The sequence below is a fragment of the Trematosphaeria pertusa genome (assembly GCF_010094035.1).
Source record: "Trematosphaeria pertusa strain CBS 122368 unplaced genomic scaffold BU26scaffold_15, whole genome shotgun sequence".
In the NCBI taxonomy this organism is placed as follows: domain Eukaryota; kingdom Fungi; phylum Ascomycota; class Dothideomycetes; order Pleosporales; family Trematosphaeriaceae; genus Trematosphaeria; species Trematosphaeria pertusa.
The window spans coordinates 83,802-105,361 of NW_022987226.1; the positions used below are offsets into that span (position 1 = coordinate 83,802).

At 56.1% G+C, this 21,560-nt stretch overlaps 8 protein-coding genes across 8 annotated transcripts; 4 read left to right on the plus strand and 4 right to left on the minus strand.

Moving 5' to 3' along the window:
* Nucleotides 1-1,004: 1,004 nt before the first annotated feature.
* Nucleotides 1,005-3,671, plus strand: BU26DRAFT_91933 (uncharacterized protein). The gene is made up of 3 exons (XM_033836493.1): nucleotides 1,005-2,977; nucleotides 3,083-3,162; nucleotides 3,210-3,671. Exons 1-3 carry the CDS (start codon nucleotides 1,455-1,457, stop codon nucleotides 3,224-3,226), a joined length of 1,620 nt encoding a protein of 539 aa, XP_033679028.1. The 5' UTR covers nucleotides 1,005-1,454; the 3' UTR covers nucleotides 3,227-3,671.
* Nucleotides 3,664-5,141, plus strand: BU26DRAFT_92012 (carbohydrate esterase family 12 protein). Its single transcript, XM_033836494.1, has 2 exons — nucleotides 3,664-4,258; nucleotides 4,319-5,141. The coding sequence occupies exons 1-2, from the start codon at nucleotides 4,117-4,119 to the stop codon at nucleotides 4,969-4,971; spliced, it is 795 nt and encodes a 264-aa protein (XP_033679029.1). The 5' UTR covers nucleotides 3,664-4,116; the 3' UTR covers nucleotides 4,972-5,141.
* BU26DRAFT_608518 (uncharacterized protein) lies at nucleotides 4,986-6,704 on the minus strand (the record flags this gene model as incomplete). The annotated part of the gene is made up of 3 exons (XM_033835849.1): nucleotides 4,986-5,289; nucleotides 5,336-5,515; nucleotides 5,775-6,704. 3 exons carry the CDS (start codon nucleotides 6,702-6,704, stop codon nucleotides 5,137-5,139), a joined length of 1,263 nt encoding a protein of 420 aa, XP_033679030.1. The 3' UTR covers nucleotides 4,986-5,136.
* Nucleotides 6,705-7,281: 577 nt separating this feature from the next.
* BU26DRAFT_435921 (uncharacterized protein) lies at nucleotides 7,282-9,375 on the minus strand (the record flags this gene model as incomplete). The annotated part of the gene is made up of 2 exons (XM_033824153.1): nucleotides 7,282-8,989; nucleotides 9,215-9,375. The coding sequence occupies 2 exons, from the start codon at nucleotides 9,373-9,375 to the stop codon at nucleotides 7,282-7,284; spliced, it is 1,869 nt and encodes a 622-aa protein (XP_033679031.1).
* A 1,999-nt stretch (nucleotides 9,376-11,374) lies between these two features.
* BU26DRAFT_92046 (Aldo/keto reductase) lies at nucleotides 11,375-12,571 on the minus strand. Its single transcript, XM_033836497.1, has one exon. It carries the CDS (start codon nucleotides 12,470-12,472, stop codon nucleotides 11,468-11,470), a length of 1,005 nt encoding a protein of 334 aa, XP_033679032.1. The 5' UTR covers nucleotides 12,473-12,571; the 3' UTR covers nucleotides 11,375-11,467.
* Nucleotides 12,572-13,509: 938 nt separating this feature from the next.
* Nucleotides 13,510-15,363, plus strand: BU26DRAFT_92043 (HAD-superfamily hydrolase). Its single transcript, XM_033836496.1, has one exon. The coding sequence runs from the start codon at nucleotides 13,665-13,667 to the stop codon at nucleotides 15,168-15,170; it is 1,506 nt and encodes a 501-aa protein (XP_033679033.1). The 5' UTR covers nucleotides 13,510-13,664; the 3' UTR covers nucleotides 15,171-15,363.
* Nucleotides 15,364-17,012, minus strand: BU26DRAFT_92042 (uncharacterized protein). Its single transcript, XM_033836495.1, has one exon. It carries the CDS (start codon nucleotides 16,851-16,853, stop codon nucleotides 15,558-15,560), a length of 1,296 nt encoding a protein of 431 aa, XP_033679034.1. The 5' UTR covers nucleotides 16,854-17,012; the 3' UTR covers nucleotides 15,364-15,557.
* Nucleotides 16,779-20,690, plus strand: BU26DRAFT_92169 (uncharacterized protein). Its single transcript, XM_033836498.1, has 3 exons — nucleotides 16,779-17,573; nucleotides 17,669-19,305; nucleotides 19,507-20,690. The coding sequence occupies exons 1-3, from the start codon at nucleotides 16,943-16,945 to the stop codon at nucleotides 20,386-20,388; spliced, it is 3,150 nt and encodes a 1,049-aa protein (XP_033679035.1). The 5' UTR covers nucleotides 16,779-16,942; the 3' UTR covers nucleotides 20,389-20,690.
* The last annotated feature ends 870 nt before the right edge of the window (nucleotides 20,691-21,560 follow it).

Consider the following 21,560-nt stretch of genomic DNA (forward strand, 5'->3'; position numbering starts at 1 on the left):
GCCTCTCCGACCTACGCCCTGGAACCGTCCCGCTGGAGTGACGCTAACTGCCCTGACACATGTTTCCGCAAGCAACGGCTACTGGGTGCCCGAAGCTTCCCTTTACTCTAACGAGATCCCCTCGCGAGCCGTATGGGACGTCTTTGCTTCGCCCAACGCTTCTTCAGCTCGCGGGATTTCCATTCCAGGCTAGAGGCTCGGTTGGTATCCGCTTTGGGGCTCGGAGGTCCCGAGGTCGCACGCAAAAGAGATGGGTTCGCGGTGCAACGTGCGAGCTTCCGATGGCGCGGCTGATATATAAAGAGTGGTGGGCTCGCTCTCGGTGCGCATTCCAGGTCCGCTCCTGCCAGGCTACAGTCGAGTAGACTAGACGCCAAATGCTCTTGTGCCATGCACGCGTCGAGGGACGGCCAGGTATGTCCTCTGCGAACTTGAGCAGACCTTCTAACGCTGCTGCCGCAGACACCATCAACACCCACCTCCACGACCAACGAGCGCACTTCTCTGGGATGCGTCCCTAGCGCTGTCGGAAGAGCCGCGCGCTGCCGCGACATTTCTCCCTAAGACCCACCTTCATCCGCAGCTGGCCACACCAACGTCGACGGCCAATGAGCAACTCGCGGGGGCAGCCATACCGAGACCTCCATAGCCCACCAAGCGCGAGTCGGGACTGGTGGATGCGGACGTAGTGGCCAGCTCCCCGAAACGCCAAGAGGGAGCAGGACAAGCTTTCGGGGTTGCTTCAGGGGGGGCCATGATTATCGGGGCGCGAAGCATTTTGCCAGAGCGTGGATTATCTCATCGCTGCTAGCAGAGGCGAGTCCGGCCAGAGAGTGCGGCGGTATTGGGCCCCGGGTCCCCAGAATGGCATCGGCTTGTGAGTGCGCAAGGCAGATTTGAGGTTGGGGGTGGGCCGATTTCGCGCAGGAGCCACCTGGGCACCGCCGTCAACCCAACCTTACCCGCGCCCCCGGTGCGCACCCCTGGGCCGTTAGAGGTCAGAACACTCGCTCCGCCACTTCGAGGCCGTCCACCGCATTATAAAGCGTCGAATGAGCCTCATCATGCATCCCACCGATCGAGACCATAATGGCAGCCAACGCCATGGACGAGCACAAGCTACGCCAGCTTGAACGCCAGTACAAGCTGCGCGTCAAGACGGGATGCGAGACGTGCAGGTAGGTGGCCATACTCTCCGCCGTCCGAAGCATGCAGGGAGATAACAATTCCGTGCCAGGGCCCGGCGCGTCAAATGCGATGAAGCAAAGCCGCGCTGCTTCCGATGCGTCTCTACCGGTCGTAAGTGTGACGGCTACAAGCATGTCCAGCAAGCCAGAGACCAGTCCCCCGCCGCTGCTGCCTCGTATCGGAATCCGTCCTTCCTGGTGGTACCTCAGAGGCCGTCATCAGCGAGCATCCCTCGGAACCCTTCGCGAAGCCTGTCGCCAGACTCCATGGAAAATCGCTCCTTCTTCTTCTTCCAGTCGCACACGCTTCCAAAGTGGACCGAGTTCTTCGACTCGGACCTCTGGAGTCAGAAAATCATGCAGTTGTGCCACGTCGAGCCAGCTATCAAACATGGCATTCTCGCCCTAAGCACCATGCACGAACGATTCGAGAGCGTCACCCCGATATTCAGCGCTAAGACAAACGACTTTGCCTTCGTGCAGTACATGCAGGCTGTCAAGCATTCCAACGATCTCCTGACCGCCCACCAGGAGGGAAAAGTGGACGTCGAGAAAGTCCTTATAGCCTGCATCATCTTCACTTGCTACGAGAATCTCGCAGGGAACTACAGGGCTGCGAACATGCACCTACGAAACGGACTGCGCATCCTGAATCAACACAAGCGGGACACAGTTATCGCGGCGCAAACAGCAGCACAAGAGTCCATCGCTAATGTCCTGTATCGCTTCGATCTGCAAGCGATGACCTTCTCCGATAACGCGTCACCATATGACTACGGGCTCGACAATCCCCCAGAGTGCCCCAGCGTTCCCGAAACCTACACAAAGAACTCCGCGGCTCGCAACGACCTGGTCGGACTATGGCGGTGCATGATGTGGATATCTGGAGTGGCTAACATCAACCCCCAGGCGCCAGAGCACCCTACGTGGCTCCGCGTCTACACGCAGCTGATGAGCGCTTTCGAGGCATGGGAAAGCACATTCGACGCGTATCAGAAGAATATACCACCGCAGGAGCAAGGCGATCCAAGGATCTACGCCGGGAACACCCTTTTGAAGATGTACTCTATCATGGCACGCACCATCATAGCCGCAGGTGCCGGGCATAGAACAGAAATGTCCTGGGATCCATTGGTCGATTCGTTCAAAACCACGATTGACCTTGCTGAAACACTGCCGGCGCTCACGAAACCTACCTCTCAGTCCTCGTCACGATCTTCAACGTCACCATCGCGCTCTGCACCAGGCACCCCGAAAGCGCAACCTCCACGGCACCGCGTAATCGCCCCCAACCCAGCAACCTCCACCCCTTCCCCACCTCCAGGTACCTCGACCCTAGTGTTCCTTTCAGAACCCACCCCGCCACCCAAAAGGCCGCAAACCGAATGCGAATACACTACCACTCCTGTGGCAAACCGAATGCCCTCTTCGTTCTCGCCCTCCTTCGAGCTATCACCCATCGTCCCTCTCTTCGTCACCGCCTGCCGTTGTCGAGACCCCGTCCTCCGAAGGCGCGCAATAGCTCTTCTTCTAAACTGTAGACGGCGGGAAGGAGTATGGGACTCATTCGGCGCAGGCATGGTAGCACTACAATGCGTAAAGCTTGAGGAAGGCATCGACCAGGTGATGGATCTAGGGTCGGAGAATTGGCTGCCCCTGACCCCGCGGTGCAAGCACAGCGCAGATGTACCGGAGAAGAGGAGGGTGCAGGACGTTTTCGTTTCGGTCAATATGGCGGAGCGGCAAATTGGCGTCAACTATCTGATGCGGAGTGGGGAGGCTCTTGATCGGTATGTTCGGTTCTAACCTTAGTCTTGATCGCTTTGTTTTGCATAGCATACGGCGGCATGATACACTAGGATTTGCATAGCGTTTATCTGATATGATACATTTAGCATCCTGACCTACAGTCTCGCATCTAACCTGTCTATGTTCAAATTGCCGTCCGATATTGACATCTGGAGTTGGAGTTGGCGTACGTGTTTTTAGTCACTCTCAATCTATCTTTCTGACCTTACCTAGACACTAGCCAGGTATAGTGGGTGGCCGCCTACCTTTGGATCCCGACAGGACGTACACCTATCAAACGGATTATAGAACGTGGGATTTGTTGGAATCCTCTGTAACATGCCTATCCCCCCTTGAACCCATAGCTCAACGAGCTACATGCACCGACAGAGTAGCTCGCTGCTCCGATCCAATGAGGTGGTAAACGGTGAAACCTTGGCTTTGGGGCTTCGTTCCGCGCACTGTCACAGCGGACCGGTATTAGGTCTAATGTTAGAACCTCCCGACACGATAGAAAGCCGCGCGAAGGATCATGCAAGAACGCGTAGATTGCTGAACAGAGGAGGACCGGAGTACTGATGGTCAGCTTTGCTCCTGCTCAATCCTGATTGGTGGTGCATTCACCCCACTTTCCCGTCTCGGCAGCACGCGAGTCAGACGGCTTCGCGTACAGAATCCCCTCTCCCCACTCTTCGACGCTTCCGTCGTTCAATTCACCTTCCAATGCCCGCCTGATCCTTCGTCATGATTTCTCTTCAGCCCGGAAGCCTTTCGAAGTGAGAAAGGCAGCGATGAAGACGACCTCGCGATGTTGCAACCATCGGTTCAAGATCCTCCGAGTAGCTTGTCCCGAATATATTGACCTGTTTGGATGTAGACACAAGCCCGCCATTCCCCCGCGAAACGGCAATATAAACGGAGCTTCTCGCTGGTTTCTTGATGCCCTTAGGCCACATTTCGTCGACGGAAGAACTCCTAGTACCTAATCGTCTAACATGATGAAGGGTGTGAGTTTTTCCTTTCGGTCCGAGGCTCTTCTCTATAGGCGGTGGTAGGGACGCAGGTTTTGTGTACTTTCTTACGCTCGCTCTTCTTGATTCTATAGGATTCGAGCTTGGAAACGTCTTGGACAACAAGCAAAATGCTGCCGATATCGACACTCCTGGGCGTGCTGGGCCTCGTGGCAACAGGAATTAGTGCGCCCAGTTCCCTCGTCTCTCGCGCCCAGACAGTCTATCTAGCAGGCGACTCCACCATGGCGAAAGCAACATCCAACATCCAAGGTCCGACCTTCTCACCCCTTCCTATACATGACTCCCTTCAAGCAACTAACACGCACCTAGGCTGGGGCGTCTATCTCCCGTACTCGCTCAGCCTCCCAGTGGTCAACAAAGCCATCGGCGGCCGCAGCGCGCGCTCCTTCACCGTAGAAGGCCGCTTCGACGAAATCGTCAAACTAGTCCAGCCCAACGATATCGTCGTCATTGAATTCGGACACAACGACGGCGGCAGCTTGTCTACCGACAACGGGCGCACGGACTGTCCCGGTGCCGGAAACGAGACATGCACAAGTAACTACAACGGCCAGACCGTCACCGTGCTGACGTACCCCGCGTATCTGGTGAATGCGGGCCGCGCCATGGTGGCGAAAGGTGCAAAGGTCATCATTAGCAGCCCGACCCCGAATAACCCCTGGGAGGGCGGCACGTTTACCTACAGCCCGAGCAGGTTTACGACGTATTCGAAAGATGCGGCGACGAAGATCGGGCCGAGTGCTATGTTTGTGGATCATGGCACGTATACGGCGAATATCTTCAAGTCGCTGGGCAAGGCCAAGGTCGATGTTATGTACCCTAACGATCACACGCATACGAGTCCAGCGGGCGCGGATGTTGTGGCCGGAGCTTTTGTTAAGGCGGTGTTGTGTGCAGGCGGGGGGTTCTTGAATGGGTTTATGAAGAATAGTACGGCGAGTGTAGCAGGGGCGTGTGTGTAGGGATGATGCTACGAAACCAATTTGTAAAGCGCCCAATTACTACACAGCGCTGCTCACATATGCCCAATTCTTCTAAGCCACTATGCTGTGTCTACGAGGTCTGTCACTGGTGCATGGTTTGTTCCTCATTTGGTATATCCCACTGGTCCAGTGTCAACAACTCTGCTAGACACTTCTCTCGGTATTCGGTGACCCGGTCTCTCCTCTCTCTTCTGTGTCATACCCATCCTCATCCTCGACATCGTCCATTTCCTCGCCCTCGTGCTCTCCTTCTTCCCTATCCTTCCTCTTCCCATATACATTCAAAAGCGTCGTCCACTGCGCGCGTTAGCACACTTGTATGCAACCAAATGGGGTCATCTACCTCATCACAGCACCACCCAGTCTTCTTCTCTGTCCATGTCCCCTCCTCATACACCACCTCATTATAGGGTGGCGCAGCATTAGTCGCACTGGAGCACGGCGCCCACTCGAACTCACCGTCCATGCCCCAGCCCCTCTCCTTCCTTTCCTCGAAGTCCTCACGCCTACCCCTAACATCGCCCTAATTATTCAGGAAGCACATGTCGATGTCCTCAACTCGCGCTAGTGTTTGCAACGCGTCGAGCTGCTCTCTATCCTTGTGGAAACGCCACATTGCTGTTTCGATGGTGATAGTGTGGAGGCAAGGAGGTGGCGTGACCTCGTGGAGAAGGTACTCTATTGCGTCGTAGAGTAGTTCGGGGATGTGCTCTGGTTCATCTGCGTGGTCGATATGCAGCTCCTCCAGAGACGGGGGCAAGAAATCGGCTAGCAGCCTTTACCTCTTTGGCATGTGTTGCAGTGAGTTCGTATCCGAAGATGAAGTCCGGTGCAATGCGTAGTCTCTTCAACCCCGGGAAATGCGACAAGCTTTTCATACCAGAAGAAGGATCCGCATCCCTGTAGAACTTAATGCCACTGTGCGGATACGTTATCCAGATGTTCTCCAATGTTTCCTTGTGCATGTCCAGCGCGTTGCGTATAGCCAAGAAGCTGATTCGACATTTCGCGATCGATCCGCATCCCAGCTCATAAATGAAGGGTTTCAGCGCTCTTGGAATGGCCACCATGCGTAGAAGAGCCGCATCATGAAAACGACAGTCCTTCAGTTCGAGGTGCGTGCAAGCAGAACTCCTAGGTTGCACACGAGCGAGCCGCTCGTCGGACCCGTCGCCCGCTTCAGTGCCTATCCGATGGAAGAACATATTTTGCAGCCCGGGCAGGACGAACCCGACTTCGGTCAACGTACCGCCGGTTTGGCCATGTTCGTGAGCCCAGAGAAAGGACCGCAACTTCGCAAGCACACCTGCATCTCCAAACGCCGCCTCTCTCAACCCAGCCCGGCGCACGACGCGCCCCACCCAAAACTCCGACGGCGGAGTAGCACCTGTCTCGATGTCCAGCTTCTCCAGATTCAGCAGCCGCGGCAAAAGCACGGCAGTCAAAGAATCCTCGACCGTAGCTTCCACCCGCCATCCCGCATGCTCCAGCTCATTCCGACTCAGCCCCGCTATACCCTCCTTAATCTCATATCCTACATTGCCCGTCAATTCCGACATCTCGCGCAGCGTCTTTTCGAGCCGGGCATGGAGATCACATGCCGTTAACTCCAAGAGACCCGGACGGATGTGGAAGTGGCGCACGAGCTTTGCGAGTAGGGGCTTGCGAAGCAGTAGGAGCATTCGCACTAGACTTTGGCCGAGGAAGTCCATGTCCGAGTCCTCTCTGGCCTTTGGTATACTTACGCACCGGCAGAGGTGCGCAATTGCGATGTCATGCCATTGCTTAGAGCAGAGGGCGGCGTTTGCTAACGTCGCCTTTGAACCGACGAAGCTCAGGATGTGATTGATGAGTTCGACTGGGAGGTGGGAACAAAATTGCTCATGGTGACGCGTCCGCATAGGCACCAGGCTGTGGTAGAAGCACTCGAAAGAGGCAAAAAGAAGGAACCCTGAGTTTTGATAAACAGCGCGAAGACGCGTGGTCATGGCTAGCTCGGAAGGGGTTAGTCTGTTTCATCTTCTGTCTCCCACCTGGGTACAAAATCAATCGTAGGAAATTTTAATTTGAAGGCAATGCACTTTCAAATTGGTATCGAGCAGAGTAGTCTGCTCAATAATTTACAATCATAGCGCGCCGATGAAGGTAGAAAATGTATTGGAAGAACAATACTAAGGGAGTTCCGGGGTATCCTGCTAACGAAAAAGACCATTACCAGAATAGTGCTATTAAAGAAAAGGAAGCCCTATTGCTCAATATCTCCGCCTCTGAAGATAAAATGGAACGCGCTCAGAACATGTCCTCGACGCTTACGGCCTTCCTCCCCACTCTTCCATTCATAGCATGGCGGCAATTACCTAGACCACCTTTCTCAACAACTTCCCACTCTCCCGCGATATCCCCAATGCCCGTGATCCACTCATTCACCTCCTCGTCATCACCATCATTGTAGCCTCCGCTCGAAATCCGATTCCGATCAGGCCGCAAGTCGTACGTAATATTACTCCTCAAGTCCCCAAGGAATCCAGTGATCGTCTTGTTGATGCGCACAACCCCGTTCGGATCTGTGACCTTGAAGCTCACAAAGGGCTGTTTGCGAGCCGCAAGTAGGCGTGACTGAGCTGCAAGCCGAGAGCGGGATGGCGTAAATGCTGCCTCTTGGGGCAGGCGTAGGTGATGCTTGCTTGCGTCAATATGGCAGGGGAACTCTGCCGTTATGGGCGAACTCATTGCAGAATCCGCGCGTGCGCTCGAGGTTGTCGGCCTTGACACGTCCGACGAAGTGTTCAAAGAGAAACGATCGAGCTCGATAGAAATGGAAGGGATGGACGGCGAGGAGTAGCGCGGGGGTGAGGTGAAGAAGGCGGAGTCTGAGGGAAGGAATGCCGTTGCCAGAGGTTTGCAGAGCGCTTGGAGTACTCCTTGGGGGTCGTGTGGAGCGCGAATCTTGCGAAGAGATGGGAAAAGTCCTTTTTTGATGCTAGAAGCTAAGATTGCTGTCGCGAGGCAGGAAATGGGCTCGTGGTTGATGAAGGGAAAGGGAGGCGAGTCCCCTGGCGCGAAGGTCGAGATCAGCGCAGGGGACGGACCAGCTTGAGAACGGAGCTCCCAGTGGATGTATTCTACTGAAGGGGAGTCGAAGTCTGGAAAAGAGATTCCGGATGGAAGCCTTGGAGCTTTGTGTTGGGATAGAGAGAGGCGTTTAAGTTGGGTCAAATGTGGGGATAGAAGATTCGATATCGTCGTCAACTGCGAAAGTTCGAGGTCAACAAGCGTAATGCTCTCCAACGACATCGCCAGACTGGAATTGGCGAACTTTTGGAGTCCTTTGTCGACGACTCCGGGAAGATTCTGCAAACGAAGAGAGTGGAGATTTGGTGGTAGCGAGTTTAGTGCGAGGTTTGTGAAGGACGTGGCCGAAAAACCGGATATCGAAAGTTGACGAAGGGCAGGGAATTGTCGTAAAGTGCCAATTATTGCACGGAAAGTCAATTCGTTTGCTGGCTGGCTTTGCTCCTGATGCAGAATAACCGTTGTAAGTCTGGGATGGTTAGAGTTGAGCTCGAGAAAACGCTCCATTGGGTCGCATGCGGCGTGATAATATCCGTCCGTAGGATCGTCTTCCTCATCTTCATCGAGTTCTACATCCGTGTTGGTCAACAACCAAACCCTTTCCTCCAATTTTGGCCTCGTGGAGAGCGCATGTGATAATCGGTCGAAGGAATGCGTGTACGGAATGTGAAAGCCAACCAGTCGCTCCAAATTCGGGCAAGCCATAACAAGCGAGGCCACTAGATTTACGATCTCTTCTCGTTCGATAGTTGCACTGCGATACAAAGCTTGGAACTCGGGCATATGCAATTCTCGAACATATCGGGCCAGGGCGTTGCGCTCGCGGAGCGTTCTTCGAAGGAGCTTCAGTCTGCTAGTTCCAGGTATCTTGAGCTTCGGCATCCTAGAATGTTCTTCATTTCCCAGCAGCCAGACTTTCCGATACCTAAGCCAACCGCAGTCAGTCAACGTTGATCAAACCAACAAGTGAAGGATTCGCCGCGCATTAGCCTAAGGAGCGGCCCGCAGACTGGGCTTACGAAGGAACGTCAATATATTGACCCTAGCTTCTCCGATGATCCTTTTGCACGACCATCTGAAACACGACGTTGTTTTGATGGGGGGCGGCAAACGCGTTGAGGATGCAAAGAAAGGAGAAGAGATAACGTACATCGGAACAGTGACTGCTTTGTCCCATGCTCGGCTCGTCAAGGACAAGTTGTAAAGGTCTTTCAGATAGCACGGTGGACAAGGCTGATCCTGTCCGAGGTGCAGTTTCTGCACTTGTTCCACAATGCAATCATATACCTCTCTCGGGAGATTTTTGAACATGCGCGCCGGAAAGGGATTCTCGGTCTTCGTTCGCCTCCATGCTGAGTTTCTCTTGCGGCGCTCCAGTTCCCACGGAGTCTTGATAAGATGCGGGACATCATAACATTCATAAGCCGATACTGAGGATTGCGTCGTCAAGGATGAGGCTCGGATAGAATGGCGGGCGCGGTCCCGATCATGAGACGGAACAACTGATGCAACCGAAGTCCGGTTCTCTACCTGGCTTGCGGCGAGCGATCGTGAAGCTTCAGACCTGTACATGGAGTTAGACGACCATTTATCGTACTGCCTGATAAATTACGAGACGGGCCATAACGTTGGTGCTAGTTGGCTGGACTGGGAGACAACAGAGGACCAACTAGACTACCTAGTGCTTGCTGCTCTGCTTCCAGGTGATGTTGATGCTTCTTTCGAGAAACAAATGAAGGATAGAATGTAGAAGACGAGAACTCACACGTCAATAGCGCGGATCGAAGAGAGTGAGTCTCTATGAGGATGGGGAGTCAGAAGCCGTAACATGATGTCGTATGACGAGCAAGTGTGAATGACAAGTGTGAATGACGAGAACGGCGGCTTCTACGGTTCTTCTAGAGGCGAGAGTAGAAGAAGGCTAAGATTGATCGAGCGAGATACAGGAGTGAGGGAGAGACAGTGGTGGATATGAATGTTCCAGCGCCGGGAGCTACCCTACGGGACGGCAAATATACCAAACCCTGGGGACTATCCGTGCTATCTTGTGCGGGAGCCGGGGCTGATCCAAGGGAATGACGACCTGGCAAACGCCTATCCTGGTTCGGGATCATCCCTACTAATCAGCCTGTGGCAGATATGCAAGCAATCAAGGTTCACATAGAAAGCCATTGAGCGAATTGGCAGCAGCAGCACTAGGCGAATGGCGGAACACTTGAAGTCGCCGGCGGAGATTTTCAGGTCGTGTTGGCCGGCAGGCAGGTGGCTTGGATGGCTTCGTGTCAATGCGCCACCCAAAGGCAGTGGATGCTGGGGAGCGGTGCCTGGCGGGTAGCGGCAGGGGGAAGCAACAGCTGAATAGACGACACAAAGCACAAGTCTGTGGTGGTTTTCGTGGTGCATGCACGCGCAACTCTGATGCATTCGGGCCAAGGTTGTGAGTGTCGCATGAGAGCGCCTTGTGCGACGCGAATGCTACGACGTCAACGGCGGAGAAGTCGCAGGTTGACGAGGCCGGAGTTGTGGTTCGGCTGGACCAGGTCGAAGCAGATTGGCGAGAGAGAGCGGGCGATGCGTGGCGAGACGCTGATGATCTCGCACGTCGCCGGCCAATCCTGTGGCACAACGGGACAACGACGGACGACGTCTCGTTGCCTCTGCGGCTTGCCGTGCGCTGTGGAGAGCTGGTGTTGTGCATCCCGCGTCGTTGCCGCCCTGACGCCTGTACATGTCCGGGAAGAAAGCCACGACGGGCATCTGAAATGGCCATGGTGTTGCTTCTTTCATCGCATCTCGTCTCGTATCGCGGACCAAATCGATCCTCCTGCTGGCTGACCCGCAACCGCCCAGGTCTCACCCTGCCAGCCCTGCCAGCCCTGCCAGCCTCCGGGCACGATCGCTGCTGTGACCCGCAGACCGCGAGCGCTCCGCGTTTGCGGAATGAGCTGAAGAAGAGCGTGTCGGCGGGACTGGCGCGGTCCAAGGGGAAGCTGTTTTCGCGCCGTCCAAGAGGCGCGTCAAGGGAGAGCGAGAGGGAGACGGACCCGCATGGCCGGGAGAAGGGCTGCCGCGAACCTGCCCGATCCGGCAGCCGTCGATGACTGGGCTAAAATGACATGAATACTTAGCGTGCCCTGTCTCGGAAGGAGCCCGACGGCGATCCTGCCGCCTGCCGAGCCGTCCACCGCGACTCTTCTCCCTCTCGTTCTCGACAGCATAGCCTGTCGTCTCAGAAACGTGCATGCTCAGAAAGGGCAACAAAGGCGAGCTCGTCCGTGTTGGAGCTACGTATCCACAGACACTCGCATGACTCTGCCGCTTCGGTGGGATCGCTAACACACAATCACTAGCCTCTAAGAAACCCCGAACCATTCATTCCGAACCACCCATGACTCGGACTTCCTCACTCAGCCAACCTGGCCAATCCAGTATCGTCTTCATCCGCCCAGACATCGTACCCAAACGTGTCCTTCATATTCACAAACCGCGTATGCCGTCCCCTGGCCACGCTCTCCACCACCTGGAAGTCCTCGTCGCTCAGCTCCGGAATCATCCAATTACTCTCGATCCTGCTGGGCGTTGAACTCTTCGGGAGGACGACGTATCCCCTCCTGAGCCCCCATGCCAGGAGCACTTGAGCTAGCGTGTGACGACTGCGCTCCGCCACTTCGTTCAGCGTAGCGTTTGTGCGCACCTTCTCCCCCGTGTTGGGCACTTGGTTCTGCGAGCCCAGCGGCGAATACGCTTCCGGCAGGATATCGTGCTGGAAGCAAAAGTCGATGAGCGGCGTATTGGGCAAGAACGGATGGCACTCGATCTGGTTGACGTGCGGCTTCACCTCTGCAAAGCTCATCAGCTGCTGCAACCCCGGAATCGTCCAGTTCGACACGCCAATCGCTCTCGCTTTCCGCTCCCGATAGACTTCCTCCACGGCTCGCCACGTCGGCTCCGGATTCTCCGTGAGTTCCCTCCTGATAACGTACTTCCCATCTTTACCCAGCTTCGGCATGCGCTTCTCGTCGCTCTCCGCTGCAATCGGCCAATGCACGAGGAATAAGTCGACGTAGTCCAGCCGCAGCTTCTCGAGGGAGTTCTGAAGACTCCATTTCACTTCGTCCGGCTCGTGGAGGTGGTTCCAGACTTTGGTGCAGATGAAGACATCTTCTCGCTTGACTTGTAGGTTTGCGGCGAGGAAGTCGTGCACGGCATCGCCGACTTCATCTTCGTTTTGGTAGAACCAGGCGCAGTCGAGATGCCGGTAGCCGGTTTCGAGAGCGTGCGTGACGGCGGCGTAGGTTTCGCCTTTAGCGCCTTCGTTGGCGAAGGTGCCGAAGCCGATGGCGGGGATTCGGATGCCGTTGGAGAGGGTGTAGGTTTCCTGGTTGGCGATGGGGGTGTAGCTGCCCATTTTGATGGAATGAGGCAGGTCGTTGGGAAAACAGCGCTGCAGGTAGAGTATAGAATGCTATAGAAATTGAGTCAGGGGCCCGAGTTCCTACTCAAGCAGCCGAGATGAGAATCGTAAAGAATTGAGTGTAGGCAGTATCCAGTGGGTCGCTCAAGCACATATATCATTCATTCTTCCCTTCCCTCGCCAAATCTTGCCATGTCTCGCAGCCCACTCATTCATTGCAAATACAGCCACCGCATGGCTCCGAAGTATCTTCGTACCACATCCCCCACACGCCGAAAATTCTCCATCATTCCCACAAAACCTCCACCCAACAGTTTCGGAAACTCGGTGTTGGCGATGGATGACATCACAGGGTGGATCGTGTCCACCACTGACCCGTTCTCATTCGCTGGAGATAAACCCCGTTCTAGAATCCTGCACCGTGTTCCCTGGGCAGGCAACGAGACGTCAAAGCCGGCCTCGGGATCCTCAGGAACGGGTGTGCGAGAAAAGTGGAGGCCGAAACTCGGTCGCGTCTGCCGACCCGCCGAGAAAGCCCACTGTTAACGTCACACAGACTTGCGGCTCTGCGGTGATGCGCGGCTGGTAGACGCCGGTTCTGCCTATCCTTTACCGTTGTGTCTGCATTATTGCGGTATGAGCGGATGCTGTGGATTCAAGCATTGATATCGCTGTGGGCTTCCCTTGCATGTGCACCACGACCCTGTGGCGAGTCGCGAGTTTGGCTGTGGATCGCGTTCGGCACCGTATCCGCCTTTCGTCATACCGTGGTATTACACGTGGTTCTCCCTGAAAGTTCGTTCTCGACAAAGGGCTTAGTGCCTGGAGTTCTGCAATAAGGGTTTTCACATGATGATGTAGCCTGTGGGGAGCCATGGTGGAGTCTTATCAGGTTAGAGGTTCCACAAGTGGGCGAGTACTCGGAGAGGTACGGGACGTTGAAAGCACGGTCGGAAGAACCTGAAGACGAGTTTGCAGAGGATGATGGGCGTGGAGGGGGGCTGGGTGTCTGCCTGCTGTTGTAGAAATGTTATATATCCTTCTAGGACCCTGAAAGACACTCACTCCCATCTATCCATTCCACCTAACTCGCTCCTCACACAAGTCTCAGTGACCACTTCCCTCGGACCTTTTGATCGCAGCGAGCTTTTATTCTCTGGTAACACCCACTGCCCTTCTTTTCAAAATGCCCGCTTTAGACGACTCGGACTTTGGCGTCCAAACTCCTCTATCGCCAGTCAAATCCCGCGACAGCAACCGCCTCCAACGCATATCCAGCCGCAACAGCGCCCAGCTCGCTGTTGGCAGCCATGGCACCATCAGCATCCCCGCCGATGGCCTGCATTCAAACTCCATCGAGGTTCCCGCCACCAGATCCTCCATCTCAGATGCGCAAGCGTACATGCACTCCTTGAGCCTCTCCCCATCTATGAAGGAGCGCAGGGCCTCCCGGAACTCGTTCGGTGCCGCGCTGCCTATCCCACGGTCGAAGAGGCAGAGTAGGTTGTCGAGCGTGCATTACCCGGATGGCAGGCCGACGAGGCCGGGCATGCCGCCGGTCCAGCCTTCGAGAGATATCATCGCAGCGCAGATCCAGGATCTCTCAGGCGAAAAGGTGCGCGCTGCGAAGGACATGGCTTTTGTTTTCGATATCGATGGTGTGCTTGTCCACGGCGACCGTCTGATCCCCGAAGGTCGACGCGTGCTAGAGATCCTTAATGGAGACAACGAACTCGGGATCAAGATCCCGCACATTTTCCTCACGAACGGATCCGGAAAACCTGAAATGCCGCGCGTGCAGCAGCTGTCCAAGATCCTGCACTCACCTATTTCGACAGACCAATTCATCCAGTCGCACACTCCGATGCGGGCGTTGGCCGAGTACTACAAGACGGTGCTTGTCGTTGGCGGCGAGGGCTACAAGTGTCGTGAAGTAGCCGAGCAGTACGGTTTCGAGGATATCATTGTGCCGAATGACATCGTGGCCTGGGATCCCAGCATCGCTCCCTATCGCGTCTTCACTGAGGAAGAGCGCGCTACTTCTAGACCACGCGATTTCTCCAAGGTCAACATCGAAGCCATCATGGTCTTCTCTGATAGCCGTGACTATGCAACGGACATGCAGATCATCATGGATCTGCTGCGAAGCGAAAACGGCCGTCTGGGTACGGTCGCCAAGGACTCCGTCTCCCAGCGCATTCCCATCTACTTCTCGCAAGGCGATCTTCTCTGCCCGACCGAGCACCCCATCCCACGCATGTCACAAGGCACCTTCCGCATCGGCCTCGAGGCAATGTACAAGGCCTTGACCGGCGTGGACCTTGAGCGTGTCGTGTACGGAAAGCCTGAGCTGGCGACATACAAGTATGCGGACGAGGTGATTGCTAGCTGGATGGAGCAGATCCACAACGACGAGGTCCTGCCTTCTAATATCTATATGATCGGCGACAATCCCCAATCTGATATCATTGGAGGTAATATGTATGGATGGAATACGTGCCTGGTTAAAACTGGCGTCTATCAGGGCGAGGGTAACGACAAGGAGAACCCAGCCAGCTTTGGTGTCTTCAAGAATGTGCTGGAGGCTGTTCAGACAGCGATCAGGAAGGAGCTGGGCAAGGACTTCCGATTCGAGTTCGATGAGCGGATCAATCCCGTGCTCCACGGCAATGGCGTTTCGGCTATTGAGTAGATGATGAGTTGGATATTGGACATGCGCGGTGTTTGGCAACGATTATTCTAGGCGTTACTTGTTTGCTTCCTCCTGCATAGCCTGCGCTTGCATATAAGAACCACTATAGAAATTTGATGATTCTCATGGCTAGCTCAATGCCAAAAGCATTTCCGTTTTGCTCCCCTCTTCGTTTACTCGTGAACCGTCTCTCTCATGACAAGGCGTTTGTCCTGGTGATTCCCCTTCGTCGTCAGAATCAAGCAAGTTTCGACCAATGACTCTCCGATTATTTTGTCGATCTTGCACTGCGGTCAACACCTCGTCCGCTTCAGATCGGCTGTCAAACTGGCCAGATGGGATATTCGATATGATTCGCAAGGATACGGGAGTATCCAGTCCGTCCATTCATGTCGGCAAAAGACGATCCAACATTTCAAGATTCTCCTTTTCTTTTTGCGCCCTTGCACGGGTGGCAGCCTGGCGGTCGTCAATCGGTACCCTAGATAGAACGATGTCGGCAAAGTGGTCTCTAGTGAAATCCATGGCAATTTGCGCTTGGTCAAATTTCTCCTCCGCAAGAAGTTCATGGGCGACTCCCAAGCATAGCCGCACCAAAAATTGTCGTCTGCTCGTGCTAGAGGCGGCGTAGAGCAAAGCCCCTGGACTTTGAATGAGAGAAAAACCTGGATGAGCGGTAGGTTTCGTGGGATGGTACAAGTAGAGCATCGATTGGACAACTCTGCTCCACGCACCGAGCCAGTCCTGCGAGGACCGCAAGAACGACTCGTAGAGTGCAGGCGTACTCCACATCTGAGGCTGTGCAACAATGTGGTTGACGAGGCAGGCACCGGCCGGCTGTAGAATCTTTTTCGTCAACCCGCCTTCTCCTGCCTGCATCATGTCGAAAGCCCGCAGGAAAATGGCGAGAGCTTCGTCTCGGCTGCAGGTCTGCGAGGAGGAAACCATCTGCACCAAGACTTGCGTCCTGAAAGCTTGGATGCGAGGGGCGTCCAAGTCCGCCTTTTGTGCCAGCTGCTCAGGAGAACGGGTGAACCAATGCCAGAGAGGAGCTTGTTCACCCTCAGATAGTAGCTGCGGCACTAATCTGTTAATGAGTCTGCGGCGGGGCCCGTTGGGCAGTGCTGGTGGATCAAGGAACTCCTTGGAGGTGTCGAGGCCGCTCGAGCGTAACCATGCAGCGATCACAGCGCCCGGCTTTCGCTCGTCCTCCGCTTTGGCTAAGCTTCCCGGCTCAGCTCCGCTCTCCATCCTCTGCAGCACCTCCAAGCACATGTCCGCTTTTGGTATGTTAGCGGCTCCCGTCGCTATCTGGTCGAGGAACCAGCCCAACGGATCCTTGAGCACATCAACGGCGGCTGGCTCAGAGCCCCTCCGCTGCGGTCTCGTAGCAAGCAGAGGGTTCCTCAGGATAGAGTCGAGGTGGTGCGCGGCCGAGCTGTAGGATGAGTCGACGCGGATTGGTGGGGCATTCGTCCGCAGCTTCGGCGCTGCAGGCTTCCGGTCGAGACGAGTGTCTTCGGGCAGAGGAACGGGGTGTTCGCGGTCGAGGTGCGCTCTGAAGGAGGTCGTGAGGAGGTTGAGCAGCTGCTGGGACTCGCGCGGGGAAAGAGGCAGCTGCGGGTGGATCTTCGAGGCAAGGGCGCTGAAGGTGCGCCGGCTTGCAGTCGACTGCATCGCCATGCTCGAGAGAGGGCAGCGCCGTCGATTGGCGTGGGCGGGCTGAGGTCGCGCGGGCGTGCGTTGGGCGGTGGTGGAGCGAAACACGTCTCATGGGCCGCAGCGCAGCGGAAACGGCACGTGATGCTGAGCGCCCCGGCCTGCGCGCGACGCACCTGGGCAGCAGCACGGCGGCAAACTGCCCTTTGTCTGCATCCTCTCCAGCCCACCTCACCTTCGCATGCGAACCCACAAAACATCCCCAGCCAGCCTCGACCAGCGCGACCACCTGCGTCCTGCACGCCCTCGGAGCATTCGAGCGCCAAGCGTTTGCTTGCCCATTTAGCTGCACCCCGGCTTCACCTCCCTGCCTGCCTCTTCTCCACTCCCACACCCCCCCGCCCACACCGCAGTCCTGCAGAGGCCTACACCCACATCCCACAGTCCACATGTCTGAAGTACAGTCCCGGCCTGCGCGCGGCAGGAGCTCTGCGCGCGGCGGCAGAGGCGGACACGGCGCTCGAGGCCCGCGATCAAACAAACAGACAAACGGCGACCACACGGCGGCGCCCGCCATCGACACATCCGCAGACCAGGGCGAGCTAGGCGAGCTGAAGCGGCGCTACCAGTCGCAATTGACCACACTGAAGGAGCTGTTCCCGGACTGGACCGACGTCGATCTGCTCCTCACCGTTGAAGAATCTGATGGCGACCTGCAGGCGACCATCGAGAAGATCACCGAGGGTGAGCACCCTTGCATGCCTCTACACACGACTCATTTCCGACATTATTGCTTGCATTTGCCTGTCGCCATTGAGCTCTGCTGACTTTCGGTCCAGGCAATGTCTCCCAGTTCGCCGAAGTCAAGAAAGCAAAAGACCGATCCCGCTCCAAGGTGAAGGATGCGAGCGCGCCGACGGACGGCACGTCGACTGTGCGGGGAGGCCGTGGCGCTCGTGGCGGCGACAGTGCTCGTGGCCGTGGACGCGGCGCAGACCGTGGTCGTGGGGGGTTTCGCGGTGGCCGTGGAGGAGCGACAAACGGCACTCGCGGAGCGCCCTCGGTGCCGACCGTCGAGTCGCCGGCGTGGGAAATTCCTGCAGCCTCTGCCGAAGCAAAGGAAGATGGGCCGGCTAAAGCCAGCGAGCCGGCTGCTGCTGAGCCTGAGGGACCGAAGCATGCTGCTGCTGCAGCTCCGACAAAGAAGACATGGGCCAGCATGTTTGCGTCCAAGCCGGCGCCTGCTCCTCCGAAGCCGGTTGTGAAGCCTGCGCCGCCCCTAGAGGAGCCCGCCTCTACCCCCGCTGAGACGCCAGCCCACGACGTTGCGCAAGAGTCAGCAGTCGAAGCGGAGGAATTGCCGATACCGCCCTGTGCAGACGAAGTCGTGGAAGAACCCCCAATTGCAGACGAGGACACGTCCAAGTTGATGCCAGATAAGGAGGAGGAGGAGTCTACTACTCCCGACGTCACCCTCACGCCCTCGAAGGACGAGCTCACCAAGGACAATGTCGAGCATTTACCAGATGAGTCGCATCCAGTGGCCACGGAAACCGCTGCTAGCACTGTTGCTAGCTCAAAGGACATTGGAAGCATAGCCGGCGTTGCGACCCCGTTGAGCGCGTCCGCTCAAGCACCCATCGGCCGCCCCGCGATTGGGGGTTATGCGACTACCGCGCTCAAGGCGACCTCGGGCGCACATCGTAGCGCTAGCTTCCAGCGGAGGCTTATGGAACAACAAGAGGCCGTGGTCATGCCTGGAAATCATGCAGTGAACCAGGCCGCGGTCCAGTTTGGCAGCTTGGGATTGAATGGAGATGTAGATGCGGACGGTCTCGATGTTGACGAAGACAGGGAAGAAGCAGAGACAAGGACCCAACCTCCTCAGCATTCGCCGGTTGCCCAGCCGAGAGCTTCGTTACCTCCTGTCCCCCGCCAGGCTCCACCCGCTGAGCCGCAATCGCAAGAATCCCTGCCGACTCCGAAGCAGGCTCCTGGCCTGCCTCCCGCACCGCAGCAACAGCCCCTCTCGCAGCAATCCCCTTCCAATCCGCTCGTGGCGCAACAGATGCAGAATCAAGGCTCGCAAGGGAACCAGGCATATAACCAGTTTGGACGATACGCCCAGGGCGGTATGCAATCGGAAGCTGCGGCGCCCCCGCAGAAACAATATGATCCGTTCGGCCAGCAGGTGCCGCAGTCGAGCCAATATGACTACTCTAATCAACAGAGCCAGCAGCAACAGCAGCAGCAACAACAGCCCCAGACTGGCGCTTTCTCGTCAGCTCCTGACGCTTTCTCCTCTCAGTATCTTACTTCGGACCAGCAGCGTTCTGCATATCAGAACTACTACCAGAATTACAGCCAGCAGAATGCCCCGAGTCAGCAGGAAGCCGGCTCTGCGCAGCAGCGCACCGGCAGTGGTTTCGGCGCCGGTCCCGACTCGACCTTTCCCCAGAGTCAGCAACAGCAACAGGTAAGACCTATTCCCCATTGGCGGTTTCATTCTCCTCGGAGCGAGTCGAGGGCTCCGCACATGGAGCCTGTTCCGACGTCTTCTGTCGGGGGACTGCACGAGGTTATGTTCATGCGATCCCACGACGAAGATGCTCGGCAGACAGCGGCGAAGAGAGAGATCGATTTCTCAAGACGACGATCATCTGACAAACAACAACAGGCGCAGAGCCGTTACAACGAGGCTCAGAACAGCGGGCACACCACGCCGAACCCCGCATTGGGTGGACAGCACCCGACCGGGCCTGCTTCTCAGCAGACTCAGCATATGCAACAGCCTCATGCTCAACCCGGCCACACGGGCAACTACCCGTACAACCACCCGTACTATAACACGCCCTACTACAACTACATGAACCAATTTGGTGGCTATGGCCAGGGAGGCTACGGCGGATTTGGAAAGGGGATGTACGGCCAGCCCCATCACTACGGAATGTCTCCTCAGGCTTCTTTCGACCAGCACTCCTCGTCTCCCGCCAATGTGGGAGGCTTTGGGGCATCTTCCATGCATGGTCGTGACAGCGGGCTAGGTGGAGGACTCGGAGATTACGGCCGATCTGTATCAGGAGCATCGCAGAATCAGCACAATGCGACGGCCGGATCTGGTGGCTTTGGCGGTCTTCCCGACATGTTTGGACGACCCCAGGGCGGATATGGTGGCCAGAGCTCTTATGGCCAGCAGCAGGCAGGTCAACAGGGCGGCAATGAAGATTCTCTGAAGCCTTTTGGAGACACCAAGAGCGGTGGACCTAGCCCTTCTGCCCTCGGAGCTCAACCCGGTCGGCCTGGATCCGCAACGAACAACGCGCCCGGCCAGAGTGGACAAGGTCTTCCTCAGCAGTCGCACCAGCAAGGCTTTGGCGGCTACCCAGGTCACCTGAACCAGCTGCAGGGTGGACAGGGCAACCAGTACGGTGGTCTTGGTGGACTGGGTCACCAGGGCGCTGGAAGCCACCAAAGCGGCTACGGAAACTACGGCGGATTTGGAGGAGGCTATGGAAGCTACAACCGCGGCGGATGGGGCACCAACTACGGGCAGCATTAAGCCTGAGCCTTGATTGATTTGACCCGACTATGGTCCAGCCTTGTGAAGGAGCAGCGAAGAAGGTGCCAAGTCCAATCGGTTTCGAGCGAACGATTCGGCGAGGGGCTTTTCCTTTTCCGTTTCTATTTCTTTATATGTCTGAATTGATTAATGGTCAAAAGCATGTCCTTGCTCGGGCCCTCTCATCTTGTATTATGACGACTGAAACTGGGGTCATTATCTGGCTTGCGTTTTCACTCTACTCTGCTTGTTTTTCCTCTCCTCTTGCATCCTCTCACTTTCTTTACAACGGCGCAGAGCTGTGTGAAAGCAGTCTAGGGTTATCTTTGTTCTTCCAATTCTTGCGCAAGGGAGGGTATTCAAAGCATTCAAAAACTTGTCTTTTCCATTCTCGGTCATGTCTAATCTGAAGTCCATTTATTGGGACTCGGAGTTGGAGCAAGCTTTGGCGCTGAGAACAGAATGGGTATGGACGGGTGGACAGAGGAAGGTATGAATGGGCTGAGAGAGTCTGTAGCAAATGCAAATGGCATGCTAAGGCAAACGATGAGCCTTTTGTCTGAGCGGTGGCTGACTTGGTGATAGAGCGCGCTCACACACGCCCATGTTGCCGTTGACTAGAGATGCTTATGCGATGCCAGCGACGGAGTGTGAGTCTCACCGCTTCCCACCCAACATATGCATCATAACACTGAAACCCTACACAATGCCCGAGCCTCCTCCGACGGAAAATCTCGCAGCTTCATATGTATCTGCTGAGTCTCATCCGACCAGTGTTCGCAAATTCGGTCCGAGTGGGTCCCTCGGCGCCAGATTAGTCTTCCAGATCCACTTCGGTATCGGCGCGATGCACATGTAGGTACGTATCTCTCTTCGGCGCCGAAGAGGCATTTCGCGTTCTGATGACTTCAACAATTTCTCGTTTCCATCAGGACTTTGCGCCGACGCAACAGTAGCGCGCTCCGCACACAGCGCGAATTCACGCACCGGCATAGTCCCCGGTCCTCCCGTTGCCGCATATATTCCGCATCGAGCAGAAGTGACGGTTGGAGTGCGAAATCTTACTGTAAGGATTACTCACCTACTTCCCTCCTCTTTCACTCTTCCGCCCTGAGCCATCGTTTCTCTATTCCTCAGCCGAGTTTGGGATTACAAAATGTGAGACGAGGCCT